A 21,004-nucleotide genomic window follows, 5' to 3' on the forward strand; every position below is an offset into this window, starting at 1 on the left:
TGTATTAAAAAAAATTAAACTATGATTATGTAAATTTTCTGTTGAAGACCAAAGAAAACAGCTTTATTTTATATTGAATTAATTGTTGATGAACAAGGTCCACACTACAGTACTACCTTGACTGATTTTGAATCCTGTGTCCTTAGCCTTTTTGATAAAGGTATTAACTCTACTCAAGCTGTGCCGCAACTTGAAAAGGTAGATCTATTATGAAATTTTAATATTTTTCTTGTAATATTGTTCATTTGTAATTTAATTTAAATCATGAAATATTGATATCATATATATTTGAATACCTTACTGTGTAATATCCACTATCCTTGTGTAATATAATATCTAAATAATATGAATTATTACCAGTGGTGTAGTTCTAAAAAAGGAAGTGAACTCTTTTAGGGTTAACGCTTCCACCAATGGATCTCAATGCATAAATATTCCTCTTAGAACAGATGATAGATTGCATATGTGTTACGAGTGGTGAGTATCAGAAAATAAAAAAAATTGAAAAGCTATAGCATTTCTGTTTGCATAAATTTAAAACAAAACTCATTTAATAAAATCTTTCTTTGTTCTCCTAATTCTTTCTTTTCTGCAGTATATTTTGGAAGACATTTTTTGGTCTGGAACTCCACTTTTAGAATCAGTTGGTGAGCATGAACCTCATGTTGAAGAAATGCGATCAGGCATCCAAACTACCATCCAAAAGTCAATTGTTCCAACCAAAGCATATGCTGAACGATACAATAAATATGTTGAACTTTGCAATCTTGATGTAAACAAATTTATCAGGTGAAACACTTCTCTCTTTACTAAAATATTAGCTTTAAATTCAAAGAACCGGGATTCAAAGCTAGCTGACATTTACATTTCATTCCAAACTGCTATTTGTTAATAACAAGACTATTTTGTAATGTTGACATTCATCGTCAGCATCATTGTTGTTGTTGTTGTCATAGGTGGCAGTCACAGTAGCATTGTCATCATTGTTTGTGTTGGTGTTATCGATGTTGTTGGCATTGGTGTCATTGTCACAGTCAGGGCTACAGTAGATGTTTGTCTTAAGTGCTGTGCAATAGGATTGAACCAGAGAAGCAAACTCATCTATACTATAAATTGCAGTGTTCTTGATTGCTTGCTTGATTGATTGATTGATTAAGTGTCGGCAGATTCACTCGAGAACGGTGCAGTGGAATCGCGTGAAATTCAGCACAGAGCGGCAGCATGGTCTGCTCATGTTCAGTAGATTTTTATTGCCCTCCAACTCCCATGGTCACCGAGAAAATCGATTATTACTTTTTAAGATAGGAATATCCCATTCAAAGTGGGGAGGGGCGATTTTGTTGCCTTTCCCATGCGCAAAATTTTACGAAAAACCAGCACAATAAAGATTATTTTTTTCCAAGTAATGTGGCTGGGTTTGTTTTTCGAAAATTTTAATCAGAGGCACAGAAAAAAAATAATTTCAAGATTTTGTGCGTTAAAAAGCCAAAGCTGTTAGATGCTGGCGTACAGCAATCGATATATACGCAGTGAACGTTTTCTCCATTTGCGTGCAATAAGGCTTAGCGAAAGCGAGTATAACATCGAAATAACTTGAAAAGAATGCATGTGGGAATGCCGTTATAATGAATGCTCATTTAAATGTATTTATCCAACACTGGATATTTCTGCTAGTTTACTATATTTGCCATCCTATGTAGACAGCTGCAACCAAACAATTAGTTAATTTTATTTAGCTTACTCTAAGATTATAGACCACATTTAAATTTCTGGTGAGTGACATTATTTGTATACCAAGTTATTTCTATTGATTGCGAATTCTGAAATTTAATTATATGTACAAAGAGGAAATAATTCAGTGTGATTCTACAATGGAAATTTTATCTTATTTCTTTATTGCCCACAAGAAGCTAAACATAGAGGGGACAAACAAGGACAGACAAATGGATTAAGTTGATTACATCGACCCCGTTGCGTAACTGGTACTTAATTTATTGACCCCGAAAGGATGAAAGGCAAAGTCGACCTCGGCGGAATTTGAACTCAGAACGTAACGGCAGACGAAATACCGCTAAGCATTTCGCCCGGCGTGCTAACGTTTCTGCCAGCTCACCGCCTTCATTAATATTTTATCTGCATTACAATTTTCACACTGCTTCTGAATTACTTTAATCTTACTTTTGATCGTAAGAAGATACACAGAGAGAAAAATATTTTCATACTCTATCAAATATGTATATCACAGGCAAAGGCATAGCCGTGTGGTTGAAAAGCTTGCTTCCCAACCATGTGATCTTGGGTTCCATCCCACCATGCAGCACCTTGGGCAAGTGTCATCTACTATAGCTCCAGGTTGACCGAAGCCTTATGAGTGAATTTGGTAGATGAAAACTGAAAGAAGCCTATCATATATGTGGTGTGTGTGTGTCTGTGAGAGAGAGAGGGAAATCAAGAGGGGGAAGGGGAGAGAGAGCAATAGATGTTGATAATGGGAAATATTGGTGGAAGAGAAAGTGATGACTAGCAATACAAAAGGGTGATGTTGAGGGGTGGAGTACTGAATATGGACAGATCCAATGAATTGCTTTGGCATGTTCCATATATGGTGTGGAAGAGAGATAGAGTGATGAAAGGGAGGCACAGTGGTAGATAAGAGAGTAACAAAAAAAGTAGTAGCAGGGGAAATGGTAGATGGTAAAATAATGGCTGGTTGCAGGGAAATTCAACTGTAGATTTAGATTCATCACTGCAGCTTCCATCATTTTTATCTTTGTTTTCCCATGCTTGCTTGAGTTGAGCTGGTTTTTTGGCTGTAACATTTACCATCTGTTGCTGTTCTTTGTGTGTGTGGTGGTGGTGGTGGGGGTCACCCTCTTATCAGTTTTCTTCCCATTTTTTTCTTTGATTTTTCTCTTTCACAAGCTTAATCCACTTTCAGCACTCATCATTTCTTTCTACATATGGCATCCTTGTATTAATAGAATTTATTCCCTTGCATGCTACATTTAATCCCTCTTGTATGCTATTTTTTTTCTTTCTTTTGTGCTTTATTGTTCAGGCACTTGAACTTTATACAACTAGTAGGGAATGCTTGCCCCATTTCTTCTAAGCTTTTGCAAATCTTTTGCATTCTTTAACCATGCAGCATTGCATTTCCTACACAAGCATTTCTTAAACAATCTGCCCTTACTCTGAGAGAGAAACCTTTTGCTGCCAGCAGAAGTAATTACTCACTGAACTTTTTTTCTATCCTGCCCTTACTCAAGCAAGTAGTTCTAAGAATTTTTCAGCATTCTATTGTGATAATTTCTTTAAAACAGCCACTCCTATCATTTTATGTAGTACATATGCTGAAACTGAACGACCTGCTGTTGAAATACAAGAAGAGGCTGAGAAACATTTGCATGAGAAAGGTATTCTAGAAAATGAAATTCCACTTAGTATTACTATTGGGCCTTTCTGGGTGACAACGTCGCATGTACGAGAAACTGTTTCGAAGAAGAAGAAAGCATTAACTATGGCACTCCTTGATTTACTTGCAAAACAGCTCAGCCAACAAACTGAGGAAGTATGTATTGATATTGCTTTCCCTATTTTCAGTTTTATGTTTGTCAATTTTAGTAAATTTGCTTATAAAATTGTTGTTCCAGTTTTTCTTGTCTTTGTTGTTCTGGTAAACCACATTGGGTTGTCACAAAACTAGAACGTATTCCAGTAATTCCATATTAAGTATATGGTTTGTTCATTTTGTAGAATGCTCCCCATTTTCTTTAGATCATTATTGTCATCATTATTGTCATGATTGTGGAGGAGGATGACAATGATCATCATCCTCCACATCATTATCCTCCTGCTACATCTTGTCATTGATATTTACTTTTTAGTGTAATTTCCATAGATTATATTTGGAGGCTCTTTTAGACTGGTGTTCATCTTGAACTCATGCAGCTAATGAATTTAGGAACAACTGAGGTAGCCTCTACATGACTGCTGCTAGATCTGCTAGAAAAAGCAACCAGTTCTCCCTCAAATAAGTCTGACTTAAAAGAGAGAATGCTCATTAGGTAATGTAAAAGGTGGGATATTTGTGACTGAAATGCCTTTGATTATAAGCCTGTTTGATCAAAGTTGACCAGTGGTCAAGCAATAACTATCTGGTGAAGGAATTCCTTAAGGCTGCAGTTCTGGGGGAAGAATGAAGAGGCAGTGTGGGTTTCAATGAGGAAAAGGAAGAGGTTGTTAACTGAGAAACAATTAAGCTGTGATCAAAACTAGTAAAAACAGAGAGAAGCAGTATTATGTGTGTGGCTTGATCGGACATGGATTAGCTTGATCGGACATGGATTAGCTTGATGCCAATCAACTGGAGCTGCTTTTTTTTGGATAGGGTCTAGCATGCTTGTGTTTGAAGCAGCAGCAGCATCACACCTGATATGTAAGTAATACTCTAATGCTGTTCCAACTGTCTGAGAAAGCTTTATATGTGTGTGGTGCCTTGTTCTACTTTGGATATAATCCCAACGTGTCATGGATGGGGAGGGAATGTTGATTATTCAGGATTGAAAGTTCAAAACAAAAAAAATAGAAATTAATAGTTATCACCAAGCCAATATGGCAGTCCCAAAATTAGGACGAATGCTACTGTCAATTAGCTCCAAGAGGCCATCGCCTCTAGCTAGCTATGTGACACACGAAGCCTGTGTCCTTTATAACCTTCGAACAGGGGAGGTCAGCAGCTTCCCCTTGCTGGTTTGGCATCTGCAGACTAGACTAGTTTCAGGGTATTGCCCCTTGTCAATGCAGAGCAGCCGAGCCCCAGCAGGCGTCGCTACTGACTGTCTGTAGGAAGATTATTTATCTAATTTCAGTGGAATACATCCACTGGTTTTCAGAAATAGAGTTATTAATATTTCTAAGTCTCTCTAAAGGAGACTACGGCAGCGGTACTGGAAATTAATAGTTATCGCCAAGCCAACATGGCAGTCCCAAAATTAGGACGAATAAAAAAATAGAATTATTTGAAAATTTATATAACATCATAGAAAATGGGGAAAAATTATGTTAAAATGGATGCCATCCAGCTTTCCTTGACTAGTAATTTTTTTTATCAACCATTTAACTGGGTGTCACTATTATTATTATTATTATTATCAAGTCGTCTGCTTGATTTCTGTCTTAGAAACAAGTTAAGGTGAGAGGTCCATATTTGTTTTACGAGCAATTACTAAATATTTACTTTGAAGTATATTTGAATATTTATTATACAGTTAAAGCAGAGTTGTGTTACAACAAAACTGAGATAAGTTATGCACAAATTTAAAGGTAATAGAAATAAGTTTGCATGTATAATCACCATAATATTTTTATTTGTTACCATTTTACTTATTGGTAGAATATTCTTCTTCCAGTTGTGAAACAAAAAGGGTAGAATATTCACATTGAATATAACTTGACTTATTTATATACAGGGTGAGCCAAAAGTAGCTATACACTTCGAAATTCTTTCATTTTATTACTTTTACGCTCATTTATTACAATTACATTTATGAAACACAGTTTAATCTCGTAAATGGTCGAAATATCCTCCGTCAACATGGGAACATTCCTCAAATGTCCCAGAACACTAACACGCAGCACATTATTCATGGTACCTGTAAAAATCGAATAAGTTAATTTTAAAAGTGTTTACCTACTTTTGGCCCACCCTGTATGAGTCCTCACTTTTTTGGAGATGTTCCTTTCACCAAAATAACAAGCTTTGTTAATTGTTTTTTTAAAATCTGTTTGTATTAAATGATAATACCCGGGTAAAACTATAATTTATTTTGTTGAAGGTATGTGAAACTTTTAAACAAATCAGCCGAAAACAATCAGAAAAACCCAATACAATTGAGGAATTAGATGAGTTAAGGGAATGGATGAAGTCTATACCAGAAAAAATTAAAGATCAACAAGTAAAGCATCTTATTCGAATCGTATATTTAATTTTATATAAGATTTAAAATAGTTTATATTATATTTCAGTTATTATGCAGTGTTGTGTGTGTATGTGTGCATGTGTGTATGCATGTGTGTGTGTGTGTGTGCATGCGTGTTTCATTATCAACACCAATATTTTATATCTACTTTTACGTTTGTGCATAGGTTGAACAGTTTTCTATAGCTCAGCACCTTGCCACTTATGTTCCTTTGTCATCATAGGAAGGTTCAGCCTCCTGATATCAATCTCTAATGCAGCTTCCCTACATTTGGACTGCTTTGCACTTTTTTACTCAATTGTCATTTTTTTTTACATTTCATGCCAACTCAATCTTCTCCTTAGCATACAATCTGATTTCTCCAATACCTAGTTATTCTCTCAGCTCATTTCTTATTCATCATTCATGTACAATAATATTATGCATTCAAAGGCTGTCCATGGGACAGAAACCTTCATCACTAGACATGACAGATGTACGGTCATTGTACCAAAGCAATACTTTGAATTTCCCCATCCATTTTAGAAGCTTTGTTTGTACCAGTGAGAATTGTATGTTTGTTTACACCATAAGAATGGACATTAATTGATGATGATATATATATATATATATATATATAAAATACAAAAATGGGACAAGAACGCAAAACATTCAAACAGTTGGGAGATACAAAAAAGGGACAACAAAACACCCAGGCAGATGATACAAAGAAAAAAAGGACGAGTCATTCAGAGTTTTCTATCCTCAGTCGAGTTCCAGATTATCTTTGCAATTTTGGCTTGTTATACTTGAGATTGCTCCAATCTGGCCAACCCCAAGGAAAAACTAAGCTAAGAGCATTAGATTCCTTGGAAGAAAGCAGCAAATGTATACGAAAACAAGGATGGAAAAAAACAGAGAAATGTTTCACAAATACAAATTCAGTTAACAGGACATAACAACAGGTGTTTTTTGACTAAGGATGAATTAAATTAAGCTAGCATGTGTGGAAAACCAGTCGAAATTGCAAAGATAATCTGGAACTTGATTGAGGATAGAAAACTCCGAATGACCTGTCCTTGTTTGGTTATGGAACATTCATATTTTATAATCATTTTTTAAAACTAAGGGTTATATTATAGGTTTAAAACTTGCTGAGTGATACTCAGCATGGCTTTCGACCAGGTAGGAGCTGCCTGACCCAAATCTTACAACATTATGACTGGGTATTGAGGCAGTTACTCAACAACTCAAATGTGGACGTAATATACCTTGATTTTACAAAAGCTTTTGACAAAGTGGATCATGGTGTGATATGCCACAGACTGCAGGATCTTGACATAGCTGAAAAACTTGGAGAGTGGTTACATGACTTTCTGAAAGATAGAAGACAGGCAGTAGTGGCAAATGGAGCCACCTCTATGAAAACACAAATAGTGAGCGGTGTTCCACAGGGCACTGTCTTGGGACCACTGCTTTTTAAAGTGGTCCGCTCAGATATGCCCTCAAGTGCCCGGATAGCCACCCTTGCAAGCTTCGCAGACGATACAAAAGTCTCGCAGAAAATACAGAACCCCAGTGATGTTGCACATCTGCAGCAGGAGTTGGACTCAATTTACAAATGGGCTGAGGATAATAATATGCAGTTTAATGCTGAAAAATTCCAAGCCCTGCACTACCAACATCCAAAACTGAATATGAAACTTACAGAGTACACTGGTCCGCAGGGAATTTCAATCCCAGAGCCTAAATCAGTGAGGGACCTGGGTATCGACATGTTTACGTCCCCGTAACTTAGCAGTGCGGCAAAAGCGGCCGATAGAATAAGTACTAGGCATCCAAAGAATAAATCCTGGGGTCAATTTGCTTGACTAAAGGCACTGCTCCAGCATGGCCACAGTCAAATGATTGAAACAAGTAAAAGAGTATATATTTATATATATTATTTATATATATATATTTATATGCATATATACAGGGGTTGGACAAAATAATGGAAACACCCAGCATCATAGCATCATAATTTTGAAATATCTATAAAACCATCAAAAGCATGTTTATTTTTATGTTTTTCGATTTATTATTAGTGTTGCTTAATATGTTTTGCTAACATTGCTGTTTCTTTTCAGATATCATCAGAAAGAGGTAATTAAAATTCATTAAAATGACAGATCTATCGGACTTTCAAAGAGCTGAAACTGTTGGTCCTTGTATGGCAGGTGCGAATGTAACAAAAACAGCCAAAATGTTTGGTGTATCAAGAAGTACTGTCTTGAAAATAGTGACAGCATTTGAGAAAAAGGGAAAAACCTCCTCATCAAAACAAATTTCCAGAAGAAAACCAAAACTTTCAGATAGGGGCCGTCAGAATCTTAAAGAAATTGTTAGAAAGGATCCCAAAAGTACAGCTCCCAAAGTTACTGCAGAGCTTTATGACCACCTCGAGAACCCAGTTTCCACAAAAACTGTTCACTCGGAGCTGCACAAAGCTGAATTTCACGGATGGGTTGCAATCAGAAAACTACTCCTTTCAAAAACAAATGTTGCAAAGTGTTTAGAGTGGAGTAAAAACCTACAGAATTGGTCCCTAGAGCAGTGGAAGAATGTTATTTTCTCGGACGAGTCATCCTTTACCTTATTTACAACCACCAGCTGAGTATACATGTGGAGACAGCCAAAAGAAGCATTTGACCCTGACTGCCTTCTTCCAACTGTTAAACATGTAGGAGGATCTGTGATGATTGGGGTGGGGCTATATCTTGGAAATCCACCGGCCCAATGGTTTCCCCTCATCGTAGAATTAATAGTCAAGACTATTTAAGCATTTTATCTGATCAAATTCATCTTATGGTGGTGGAACTGTTTCCGGAGGGAAACACAATCTTTCAGGATGATAATACACCAGTTCACACAGCTAAAGTTGTTACTGAATGGCACTAGGAACATTCTAGTGAAGTTCAACATCTTATCTGGCCACTATAGTCCCCAGATCTCAATATTGTTGAACATTTATGGTGCATTTTCGAAAAACAAGTAAGGAATCGATATCCTTCACCATCATCACTACAAGAACTGGAGACTGTTTTAGCTGAAGAATGGACAAAAATTGCTTTGGAAATAATTCAAACTTTGTACAAGTCCATACTTCATAGAATTCAAGCTGTAATTACTGCCAAATGTGGTCATACCCCATATTAAAATAAATTTGTTTGAAATTTTAAGGTGTTTCCATTATTTTGTCCAACCCCTGTATATACATACATACACACACACACATATATATATATATATATATATATACATATATATATATATCCAAAGTTTTAAATTTTTACATTTACGAGAGAGATTTGATGCTAATATTAGCGTCAAATCTCTCTCTTAAATGTAAAAATTTAAAACTTTGGATATATAAACAAGGAGAACAATCCCTAAGGAGTCTAATTTAGACTTTTTTGCGGTGAAATCTCCTGCTATATTGGTAACGATTACATAGTTTACTATGAAAAATTATATATATATATATACATATATGTACATATACATACATATATGTATATATATATATATATATATATATATATAAACACACACATACATACATATAAACATGCATGCACATATGCTTATATATACATTTATGTGTGTATGTGTTTAAAAAAAAACTTTTAATTTGGTTTAAGGGTAGCATTCTGAGGATATACATGTATAAGTACAAAAAGAAAAGGTTTTGTGTTATGTGCACGGAGTATATGGAATAAAATGAAATGAAAAAAAATTTAAATGTTAGATAGGAATAAAATTGCAAAAAGATACAGAGATTAAGATAAAATGTGATCCTCTCATTCATCTGTCTCTGTACAAAAATGATTCACAAGAAACAATTAGGTAATTAGAAGAAAAAGATAAAATAATGAAACAAAACAACAAGTAGTTGTTTTATAAGGTTATTTGAAATGTAAACTATAACAATCCATATAAACTAGTGCTAGTCTCAGTTTGATGAATTCAAAATGAAACCAGTTTGTGTGATGAGAAGAGAAGTGAATTATATTTCAGGGCATGATTTTGTGGAAGTAATGCTTTAATCTTTATTTTTTACAGGAACAAATTAGTAAAATAGTTGTGGACTATGGATTGTTGGAGAACTTTTTCTATAATCTTCCCATTGATGACTTCAATAATTTGTAAGTGTGGTTTCTCTTTTACTTTACTTCTGTTTTGGCTGTTATTTGAAGAAACATCTAATATACAGTTATGTATATTCTTTTTTGGAACTGCAACATTTAGTATTACAAAAGTCTATGATTTTGGTGTTGATTCAATGTTACAATTGAAATTAATGATTAATAGCAAATAATTATTTTTTCTCGTGAGATTTTTAACTCGGATTGTCACAAATGTTCTGTAGTCAAGAAAAAAAGATGCCTTAATAAGCTTTGCAAAGCCTCCAAAGCTAATGAAATCAAAATGGTTGAGTTTGGTGACTGTTTCTATCGGATACGTAGAAATTTAGAGGTTAAGTTACTGCTCTTATATGAGCCATATACTTACTTTTCTACTCTAGGCACAAGGCACAAAATTTTTTGGGATGGAGCTAGTTGATAAGATCAACCCCAAAACGCAACTGGTATCTAATTTATTGACCCTGAAAGGATGAAAGGCAAAGTTGACCTTGGCGGAATTTGAACTCAGAACATAAAGACAGATGACATACTGCTAAGCATTTCACCTGGCATGCTTGCTGCCTTCTTATATGGGACATATTACCTTATGGTTTCCAGAACCTGGGACAGAGCAAATGAAAGCTGGTAAACTTACTCCATTGTCCTGAACTGGCTGCTGATGCGTTCATACTTGGTGACTTCTTAGTAGTATCATGTGGCAAAATAGAGAATAAGAAAGAATTTAAGAAAATAGGTTACTTATGTGTAAGGATATTGTTATCCCCAACATATAACAATACCTAGGATGGTAAGTGAAGATATAATCTATGACAACTCATTTAACCCATGCCAGTATGAAAAGACTTCTTTTAAGATATTTGCACCACTGGCTCTATTACTGAGGATGACAATTTAGTTTATCAACCATTTTATTGAAATTGCTTGTTATATGAGCGAGTGCTGAGAAGTTTCTGTCTTTGGATAAAAGAAAATACAGGAGGATCAGTTAATTATGATTTTATTCAACATATTCCTTTCTCAGAGTCACACACTTATTGCAGCAGTCCTTCAGTTTCTTTAAGCCCTGTAAAAAATTCTTGGAAGGATGGGCCTCCAACCAGGCCTCTGTAGCAGCAATCACTCCTGAATCAGTGAAATTTCATTCCCTTGCAATATTTCTTCAGTTGTGGAAAGAGGTGATAGTTATGGATGGGAGCAAAGTCAGGAGAGAAAGGTGGATTGTTTACCAGTTTGAAGCCAAAGTTGTGTATTTTCCATAAAGTTTCATGTGCTGGTGCAGTGTCCTGCAAAAACAGGACACCATGGTTCAGTTTTCTACAATGTTTCTGCTTCAAAACTTCATGTAGTTTGTCCACCAGAGACATGTTGTATTCTGTGTTGATGGTGCAACCCTTTAGCAGGTATTTTATGAGAAGTAATCTGTTTTTGTCCTAGAATGCTGAAGGCAGAACCTTTCCAGCTGATTTCTGTGTCTGAAACTTCTTGGGACGTGGTGAACTGCTGTGGCATCACTCCATTGATTGCTGCTTGGTCTGGGGATCATAATGAGGAAGCCAAGTTTCATCCATACTGACTAAACAAGCCATAAAATCTGCCTCTCCTACTGCAAACTGGTCCCAAATTGCCTTTGCTGTCATCTGGTGTGCTTCTGATCTGTGTTCAAGAATTTTGGTATCCATTTTGTAGAAAGTTTTTTTTTCTCATGTCCAGAATGTTATAGATGATGTAACCAACTCTTTCAAGGTGACCCCCTGAGTCTCAGCTATAACTTTAGCTGAAATCTGGTAGTCCTCAAGAATCATGAGATGCACAGTGTCAGCTTTGTCCTCTGTGGTCATGGAAGTTGGCTCTCCTGACTGAGGTTCATCTGTAACCTTGAAATAACCAGTTTGAAGCCTTAACAACCAGATTTTCACTGTGGAATAAGGTGGGAAGCTATCTTTCATCTTGCCATGGATTTCTGTCACACCTTTGCATTGCAAAAAAAGGAACTTCTTGACCATCTATGCTTCAATTTTACCAAAATCCACTGTAGAAGATGCCATCAGGCATTAAATCTGCAAAAAAAGAGAAAAATACATTGTATGCCATCGTGATTTTTTGCATATCTTCTAAATAGTGTCCTACTTCACCTATGAAAGGTAACCCTAACCCTTTTCTAATACCCTTAAAGGTAGGAACTTTTCAGCACCTCCTCGTAACTGCACCACAAACCTGTATGTAGTCCAGCACAAAGATAGAAAATAGAAAACCCCTATGTTGCATGTTTTTTTTTTTACTAATCCGAGGCTTTTGTTATTGTTTGTAGATGGGCTATGATTGGATGGCCTCTGAAAATTGAGAAACAAACTGAGACGGTTTTGATAAACCATGAAGCTGATGAAGAGCGGTTTCGTAAACTCCAGCTACTGGACCAAGCAGCATTCAATGAAAAGCTGGATTCTTTGGCTGTGAGTTACTTTAAACATTTTGTTTCTTTTCATTTAGGGTCATTAATTAGTTGATTAACTGTAAATTTATTAATGTTAAATGGTTGTTGAGTTTATTGTTAAATAGATTGTTTAGTGGTTTATTTGAATATAATTGGTAAATTACAGCTATGATCATTATCTGGTGGTAAACTGTTCATATCTTTCAGTAGATCTCAGAGAGCACCACATCACATTCCTCTTTTATGACCTCAGCTTTCCTTACAATGGGGATTATTGAAATAATTTATGTAGAACTAAATTGTGTTGCTGTAAACAAATGAAAAAAGAAATTTTATTTCAGGGGATCAGAAACTTCCATTTGATTTAGTGCCAAATCTCTTGTTGGGAAAACCAAAATCACTATCATCAAAAGAAAAAAAAAAAAAGATTAATAAAAAACAAATTCTTGCTACACAAAACTTCTGTTTCATTTAATGGCGTCTTTGGCCTGCATGCAGATAAAGTAAACTGGAATATTGAGGAACAGATCCTGTTAGCTTTTGCTCGAAGGTCACCATGCTTACAAATACTGAGATTTTACTATATATCTGTAATAGTACTTATTAAAGGCATATTCAACCAAGTCTCTTGTTGAGAAGGGTAAAAAAAAACACTTACTGGGATTGGGTATCATATCACAACAAACCCATTTTTCAAATGTCAATAATTGATTAGTCCTAAATGGGAGTAAGGCTGAAGGGATAGCTTTTGTAAACTGTTAATTTGTGATTACCCTTATAGTTGTGTCTATTGGTATTTTGTTTGATATATATCTAGTGACAGGGTAGGTAGTGTGAGCATACTTGTTGCAGAGAAATGGGTTCATACGGTCATAGAGGTAGTCAGACTGTGTGATTGAACACTTAAGCTCAGGCTAGTTTTGTAGCATAGTACAGCAACAATTATTTCTGCCTGTACCTCCCGGATGGGTCTACCAAATGAGCAAAAGATCTGCTTTTATGATATTCTTCTGCAGGCTATCTCAAAGACAAATGACAATGACCTCATCTTCATGGTTGGTGATTTCAATGGAGATGTTGGGCAAGTATCTTCCATAGTGTACATGGGAGCCATAGAATTAGTTTCTGAAATAAAAGAGGGATCAAGGTTACTGGAGTTCTGTGATGCAAATAATCCAATGATATTATCTTCCTGGTGAAGCAACTTGACCAAAAATAAACCTCTGTATCTGTCTTTTGTTGATAGGAAGAAAGCTTTTGACAAAGTCCCCTGTACCCTTATCTGGTTGGCAATGCAGAAAATGGGAAAATGTAACAAAATGCATTTCTGAAAATGATTGTTTGTATTTCAGATGATAGCAGCTTCAATGCAATCTTACACAGATGTTAACAAAGCTCATGAAATTGCTAATGAAGCACGTCGTATTAGTAAACAGATGAAAGATGCTCAGCAATTAGCACAGGTTTACAACAACAGAGAACGTTTGTTTAAATTACCCACAACTCAGGTAAGTCAGTTATATTTATAAATATGATAAGATAAGATATAATATATAGAGGGAGATGAAATACAGGGAAACATTAGCATTTACTTCAAGTACAAGAAGTGTATACTGATGTCTTATGAAAATGAAGAAGTGATTGACATTTCAGATGAAGTGTTTCTTTGGAGGATATCTTTTACTTGTTTCAGTCATTGGACTGCAGCCATACTGCGACACTGTCTTGTGTTTAGCTGAACTGCGTCACTCCAGTATTTATTTTCTTTGTTAAACCTAGCACTTATTCTATCAGCCTCATTTTCCCTAACCATTAAGTTACAGGGATGTAAACAAACCAACACCAGTTTTCAAGTAGTGATGGGGGATAAACACAGACATAATATAAAATAATATAATTTGGTTACATATTCACTATAAAAAATTTAGCTGCTACCACCCACAGAATGAAGGAACTATAATAAAAACTGTGTTTTATCTCCCTGGGAATTGTCACCGTTTTGCTAATCTTGAGTGTTCTCTTAAAAGACTGAACAATATTTTACTCTAAATGTCTGAGATGACCTGTTAATATATATATAATTTTATGGGTTATTGACCTTATCTGAGAGGCAAAAAGCAGTTTCATCTATATATATATATATATATATATATATATATATATATATATATATATATATATATATATATATATATATATATCTACACTAGGTAAACAGTGATATCAATATAAATATTAACAGCATTTTTAACCCCTCCATTTGATGTTAATAGTCTACAGCTAAGGCTAAAACGTTGCAGAATCAATGATATTGAATGAAGTGCTTTGTGGGATTTATTCCAACACCTCGTGTTTTAAATTCAAATCCTGCTGTGATTAACTTTTACCTTTCATTCTTCTTGAGCTGATAAAGTATCTGATTGGCAGAATTGTTAGTGTCAGAAGAAATGCCTCCTGGTATTTGTTCCAGGTGCCTTTAGCAGAGTTGCTCTATTGTAGCTATTGAGACTGGGTCTCTAATTTCAGGATTCCTTCTTCCTTTCATTTCTATCTGTATCATAAGGCTCAGAGGCCCTAAAAAGACAGAATCATGGGCACTGCCCTTCCTGACTGAAAGATAAAACTGTTTGAAAAATTATTGTAATTGTTTACTCTATTACAAAATATAGAAGATACTGTATTTATTTTATTTCTTTATTGCCCACAGGGGGATAAACATAGAAGGGACAAATAAGGACAAAGGAATTAAGTTGATTACATCGACCCCAGTGTGTAACTGGTACTTGTTTAATCGATCTTGAAAGGATGAAGGGCAAAGTTGACCTCAGTGGAATTTGAACTCAGAACGTAAAGACAGACGAAATACCAATAAACATTTCGTCCAGCATGCTAACGTTTCTGCCAGTTGTTAAAAATTATGCAATGGAATAATAATATTGTTTAAATTTCATCACCATCATCATCATTCAACATCCATTGTCCATGTGGTATGGATTGGATGGTTTGATCATGGATTGGTAAGCTGAGGGCTGCACCAGACTCCAGTCTGATTTGGCATGGTTTCTAAGGCTGGTTGCCCTTTCTAACGCCAACCACTCACAGAGTGTAATAGGTGCTCTTCTCTCATGCATTGTCCACATTTAGCATCCTTTCATAGTGACACTTCCATGCATCTTTCTTTTCAGAACCACCAAATGCAAGTGTACCATCATCCATGTGTCATATTTCTCTCTCATGACATCATGATTTTCTCTAATACACTGTTTTGCAATCCAGAACATCTGTTTTTCATGCCACAGATCATTGGCAAACCTTTTCCTTTCTGCTTTTCTCCTCGCTAGATAGACCTGTTCTGTAACTTCAAGCAACCTGCTATATTTCTCAACTAATCCCATTCTTCAAACTCTTTCAAGCTTGTTCCTTTGCTTCTACGGCTCTGTCAATTCCACTGTTCCAACACCATGTCTCTTTTGGTCTTGCTAGCACTTTGCACCAGCCACAGATTTGGTTTGTACTCCTCAATAGGTTGTTCTGAAAGAACTTCTAGTTCTCCTCTACATCTTAAGTCTCTATCTCCTCCTCCTCCTTCTCATCAAATGCTTCAACTGGTAATTCTCTAGATTTCGGACTTTCCACTGAACTTCCTTTTCAAGTCTGGTTTGCATCTCAAAGTCCTTTTAGCTCTAAGTCTGAAGTTACTAGATACTACCTTATGTTGGGTTATAAATTTCCCACCTGGGAAGGACTTTGCATTCACAAACATCTATCCTGTTTTCTGGTGAGGATGTCATCAATCTAGCTTGTGTGTCCACTAAATTGATAGGTGATTAGGTGAATGGCAGGTTTTTGACATTTGTGTTGTAGATCATCAGGTTATTTGTATCACAGAACTCTAAGAGCCTTGCTTCTCTCCTCATTTCTGGGACCAAAGACATAGCCTGGAATCCTTTGGGTTGCTGTCCAACTTCTTCATTTAAGTCACTAACCACAAATGTAGGCCACTATCATTTGTCATCAACGTGATCTGCAAAAAGGTTTCATTTCATTGATCTTTTACTTCATCTGCCAATCCTGATTGAAGATCATATTGTATTTTTCAAGATGAGTGCAAATTCAATCATTCTATCTGACTAACTTGATTACCTTATCTCTCCATTTCTCTGCCAAGATTATGCTAACACCTCCCACACTATCACTATTGCTCACTCAGAATATTTTATATCTTTGTTCATCAATTGTGCAGCGAATTCTGATTGAGGATCACCTCATGTTACCTCTTGCACCCAGCACAGACATTTCTCCCCCAAACCTACTTTCCATTGTGCTTACATGGATTGTGGCTGTTCTCAGGTTTTGCACTCATTGGGAAGAGTGAGGTAATAGAATTCTGAAAAGAAGGCTTGTGCAAATGTTTGCCTTGAAGTAGAGTGGTATTGCACCACATCATCATCATCATTTAACTTCTGTTTTCCATGCTGGCATGATTTGGATGTTTGGACAGGAGCTGGCATGGTAGGAGAGCTGCTCAAGCTCTATGCCTGTATTGGTATGATTTCTATGACTGGATGCCCTTACTATCATAAACCACTTTAAAGAGTGTGGACTGGATGCTTTTATGCTGGACTGTCATGGATGTTTTTATGTAGCATCAGCACCCATGGGCCCACAAGATTATGATTGCTCAGCTGAAGAGTGATTTAGGAGACATGCTTCTGTGCAAGGGCAACCATGATTTTACTTAGTTTGATGCACCTTCTCAAGCACAGCAAACCACCAGAAGTCTTTGTCTCTTGTCGTGAGGCCCAATGTCTGAAGATCTTTTCTTACCACTTTGTCCCACATCTTCTTGGGTCTACCCTTTCAACATATTCCCTCTGCAATTAAAGATCTACACTCCATGATGTAGCTATCTTCATTCATACACATTACATGGGTGTGCCAGTTCAGTTTTCTCTCTTGCATGCTACATCTGATGCCTCGTATACATGCACACTGCCATTAGCCATCCAGTGAAACATACTGGCTTCATTTCTTTCAAGCCTTCACATATCCTCAGTAGTCATAGCCCATATCTCACTGCCATGTAGCATAGCTGTTTCTACACAGGCACTATACTATCTGCCTTTCACTCTGTGGGAGGAGCCCTTCGTTACCAAAAGAAGTAGTGGCTCTCATCGAAATAATTACTAAAAGTATTACCACTCGATGAATTACCATATTCCTGAAATCCTCTGGTCGAGGTAAGAAGAAAAATTTAGTATAAAGTGTGACAGGAGGAATGCTACTGCTTATTGGTTGAGGTTGGGAGGGGAAAAGAGGAGGAAAAATACAGGAGCTAAAACGATGTGGTCTCTCTTTGGCCTTGCTATTTTTATTAATACTGAAGAGAAACTTCACTTAATTTGGGTATTTTTATACTTAATGCTTTACAAAAGCTTAAAAATTAGTAACAAAAACTTTAAGAGATCAAAGAAAAATATTCAAGTGCACACACACACACACACACACACACACACACACACACACACACACAGACACGCGCGCGCGCGCACACACACACACACACACACTCTATCTACTGTCTCAGTAACGAGTATGAGCATTGCTTGTTAATGATTCACAAAGCAAAAATTAGTTTTTAGGCTTGCAGCTTTTAATCTAATTATCATGTAATTGTCTTTGTTAAATGCGGAATCATGACACTTGGTTTTGTGTATTGACATGTGTCTTTGAAACCATCAATACAAGGACATTTCTTATATGAGTGGCAAACATATGTGCTTTCTAGTGGTTGAGGATCTACTACTAGCTTGTTTTCATTCATGTAACCATGAGTGGGTAAAAAGAGAAGGGAGATTACTATGTGCCCATGACCCAGAGATCAAAGTGTGTTGATCATTCTTCCAGATATTCTTTTTTGATGTCTTTGTGTGTAGTGGTAGCACCATCCCATATGTAAAAGTATTTTATTGAGAGACTCACATAAATTTTGTAGGTAGTCAGCATTTGTTCGAAGCTGAAGTACTCTCTAAAGAAGAAGTTTTAGTCTTTTAAAGAAGCAGTTTTTGCTATGTTGTGAATGTAACGTCACCAGTAGAGGTTATAAATGATGACAAGGCTTAGTTTTTGTGTTGACTTTGAGGATTTTAATTGCTTCTCTATTTCATATGTGTAGTGTCTCTTTGTGCTGTTGAAGGAAACAAGATTGTCATATTTCCATTGGAGAATATTTGGGGGATCTTTATTTGTGGAAGAAATAATGCATGTTTGATTTATCATGTTTCGATTGCTTGTGGATGTCATCTGTATGTGAAAGAGTGAAGAGTGGTATCACCTGTATAGCATAAATAAACCTTGTCTATTATTATTACTTCCAGTTCCCATTTATTTATCTTTTTGTCGCAGACAGGGTTTTGTTTTGTAATTAAATACATCACTGATACAGTTGATCTAAGATGAAAATAGGAAGAGTATTTAGCCATAAAAACCATGCTAAAAAACATCATGTACAATAACAGGGATTGGCTGTGCATATTTATCACAAACCAGGTAACAAAGGATTGACAAAGATTCATTAAATTCATCCAGCATGGAAGAAAAGGACAGTGTGGTGATGATGAACGATGATGATCCTACCATTTATCATAAATGTTGTCATTTATAAATGTATGAGCTCTCTAAAATTCAGCTTGATATTTAATTTTATTACTGACATGCTGTCTTTGGAATTATATTTCAATGTATTTTTATGCTTGGTTAATTTAAATATTTCGAATTAAGGATGTAATCTGTCTTCTTATTTTCTTAGTGTACTTAATGAAGTCACTGAAAGTTTTTCAGGAAAAACTGTAATGAGTTCCAATAATATCCTTATACATTCTCTAATTCTATTTTTAGTATGATAAACTTCATCTGATGGTAAAAGAATTTGAACCATTTCGCAGCCTTTGGATTACAGCATCTGACTGGCAGAGATGGCATGAGAGCTGGCTGAATGATCCACTGCTGTCTATCAGTGCTGAAGATGTTGAAAAGAATGTTCTGGATTCTTATAAAATTATGCATAAATCAGTTAGAATATTTCAAGACAGTCCTGGTATGTAATTTTAATTCTCTTTATATGTTCATTTAGTTCAAAACTTTGTAGTCATGACCAAACTGAAGTTCTGCTACCCCTCTTGATTTATCAATCATTTATTTGAAGTTTTGACTTGACAATATTGAAATTATTAAAAGCTGATTAGAATTGGTAAAAACAGCTGATGTTGAAGCTTGCATTAGTTGTAATATTAAGTAATGAAGATACTGTGATATAGTATGGCAAATAGTAGATAAGATACTATGTGATATAGTAATATTAAGTAAAGAAGATACTATGTGATATAGTATGGCAAATAGTAGATAAGATACTACATTAAATAACAGAAAAGCAAAGTTGTACAAAGTGATTCAGAAGTCCTTTCATAATTTAAATTATATGTAATTTATCTATTAGGCATGATTGAAACAGCATTAAATTAAAAATTTTATTTCTTTCATACATAACACATATATATATATATATATAGTGTTGTTGGCTTTATGCAAGAGAGAAGTACCACTGATGCTATTTTCCTATTGATGCAGCTGTAGGAGAAATATTCAGCTGAAAGTAAACCATTGTATTTGGTATTCATTAACCTGGAGAAAGTCTTTAACAGTGTCCCTTCTTTTGTGATTTGCTGGTGGTCCTGGAACAAGCTAGGGGAGATGAATGGTTTGTGAAATCCATATCAACCATATGCAGGGTTACTATCAGTAAGATGAGAGTTAATCATGAGATCCCCAATGAATTTAGAGTATAGGTAGGAGATCATGAAGGCTCAGTTTTCAGTCTGCTTCTATTCATCATTTGTGTTCCAGGTCATAACAGAGGAATTTAAGACCATCTGCGCTTGGAAGCAATTATATTATGGTCTCTGCCTATGCTCCACAGGCAGTGCTGGCTGATGACCAGAAGGACTAATTCTACGAGGTCCTCCTGCAGACTACCTCAGTGACAAGTGACAGTAACTTGGTAATTGTTGCTGGTGACTTTAATGGATATGTTGGGTAGCGGTCTCATGGATTCCATGGAGTGCATGGTGGTTATGGCTTTGGCCCTAGAAATGAGGAGGGAACAAAACTACTGGAGTTCTGTGATGCAAATGATCTAATGATCTGCAACACTAACTTCAGAAAATCAGCCAGCTTCCTAATCATTTCTCAGTCTGGTAGGCAAATAAACCAGATCGTTTACCTCCTCACCAGGCAATGAGATAGGCAGAGGCTCACAAATGTAAAGTCTTTCTCAAGTGAAGAGTGTACACCCCAACATAGGCTACTTGTTTGTGACTCTAGAATTAGGTCTAGAAAGGCTTGGAGAAATAAGCCACACTTGACAAGAAAAT

The 21,004-nt window shown here is 35.9% G+C and overlaps 1 protein-coding gene across 1 annotated transcript in view; it reads left to right on the forward strand.

Moving 5' to 3' along the window:
* Window positions 1–21,004, forward strand: part of LOC106881614 (dynein axonemal heavy chain 1) — a 166,532-nt gene that overhangs the window by 28,824 nt on the left and 116,704 nt on the right. The window contains exons 13-20 of the mRNA XM_052974699.1: window positions 48–198; window positions 596–789; window positions 3,343–3,568; window positions 5,835–5,954; window positions 10,062–10,144; window positions 12,453–12,594; window positions 13,928–14,083; window positions 19,473–19,671. Of these exons, the coding sequence (XP_052830659.1) occupies window positions 48–198; window positions 596–789; window positions 3,343–3,568; window positions 5,835–5,954; window positions 10,062–10,144; window positions 12,453–12,594; window positions 13,928–14,083; window positions 19,473–19,671 (1,271 nt within the window). The remainder of the gene's footprint in view (window positions 1–47; window positions 199–595; window positions 790–3,342; window positions 3,569–5,834; window positions 5,955–10,061; window positions 10,145–12,452; window positions 12,595–13,927; window positions 14,084–19,472; window positions 19,672–21,004) is intronic.

This window comes from Octopus bimaculoides, chromosome 19 (assembly GCF_001194135.2).
Source record: "Octopus bimaculoides isolate UCB-OBI-ISO-001 chromosome 19, ASM119413v2, whole genome shotgun sequence".
Classification (NCBI taxonomy): domain Eukaryota; kingdom Metazoa; phylum Mollusca; class Cephalopoda; order Octopoda; family Octopodidae; genus Octopus; species Octopus bimaculoides.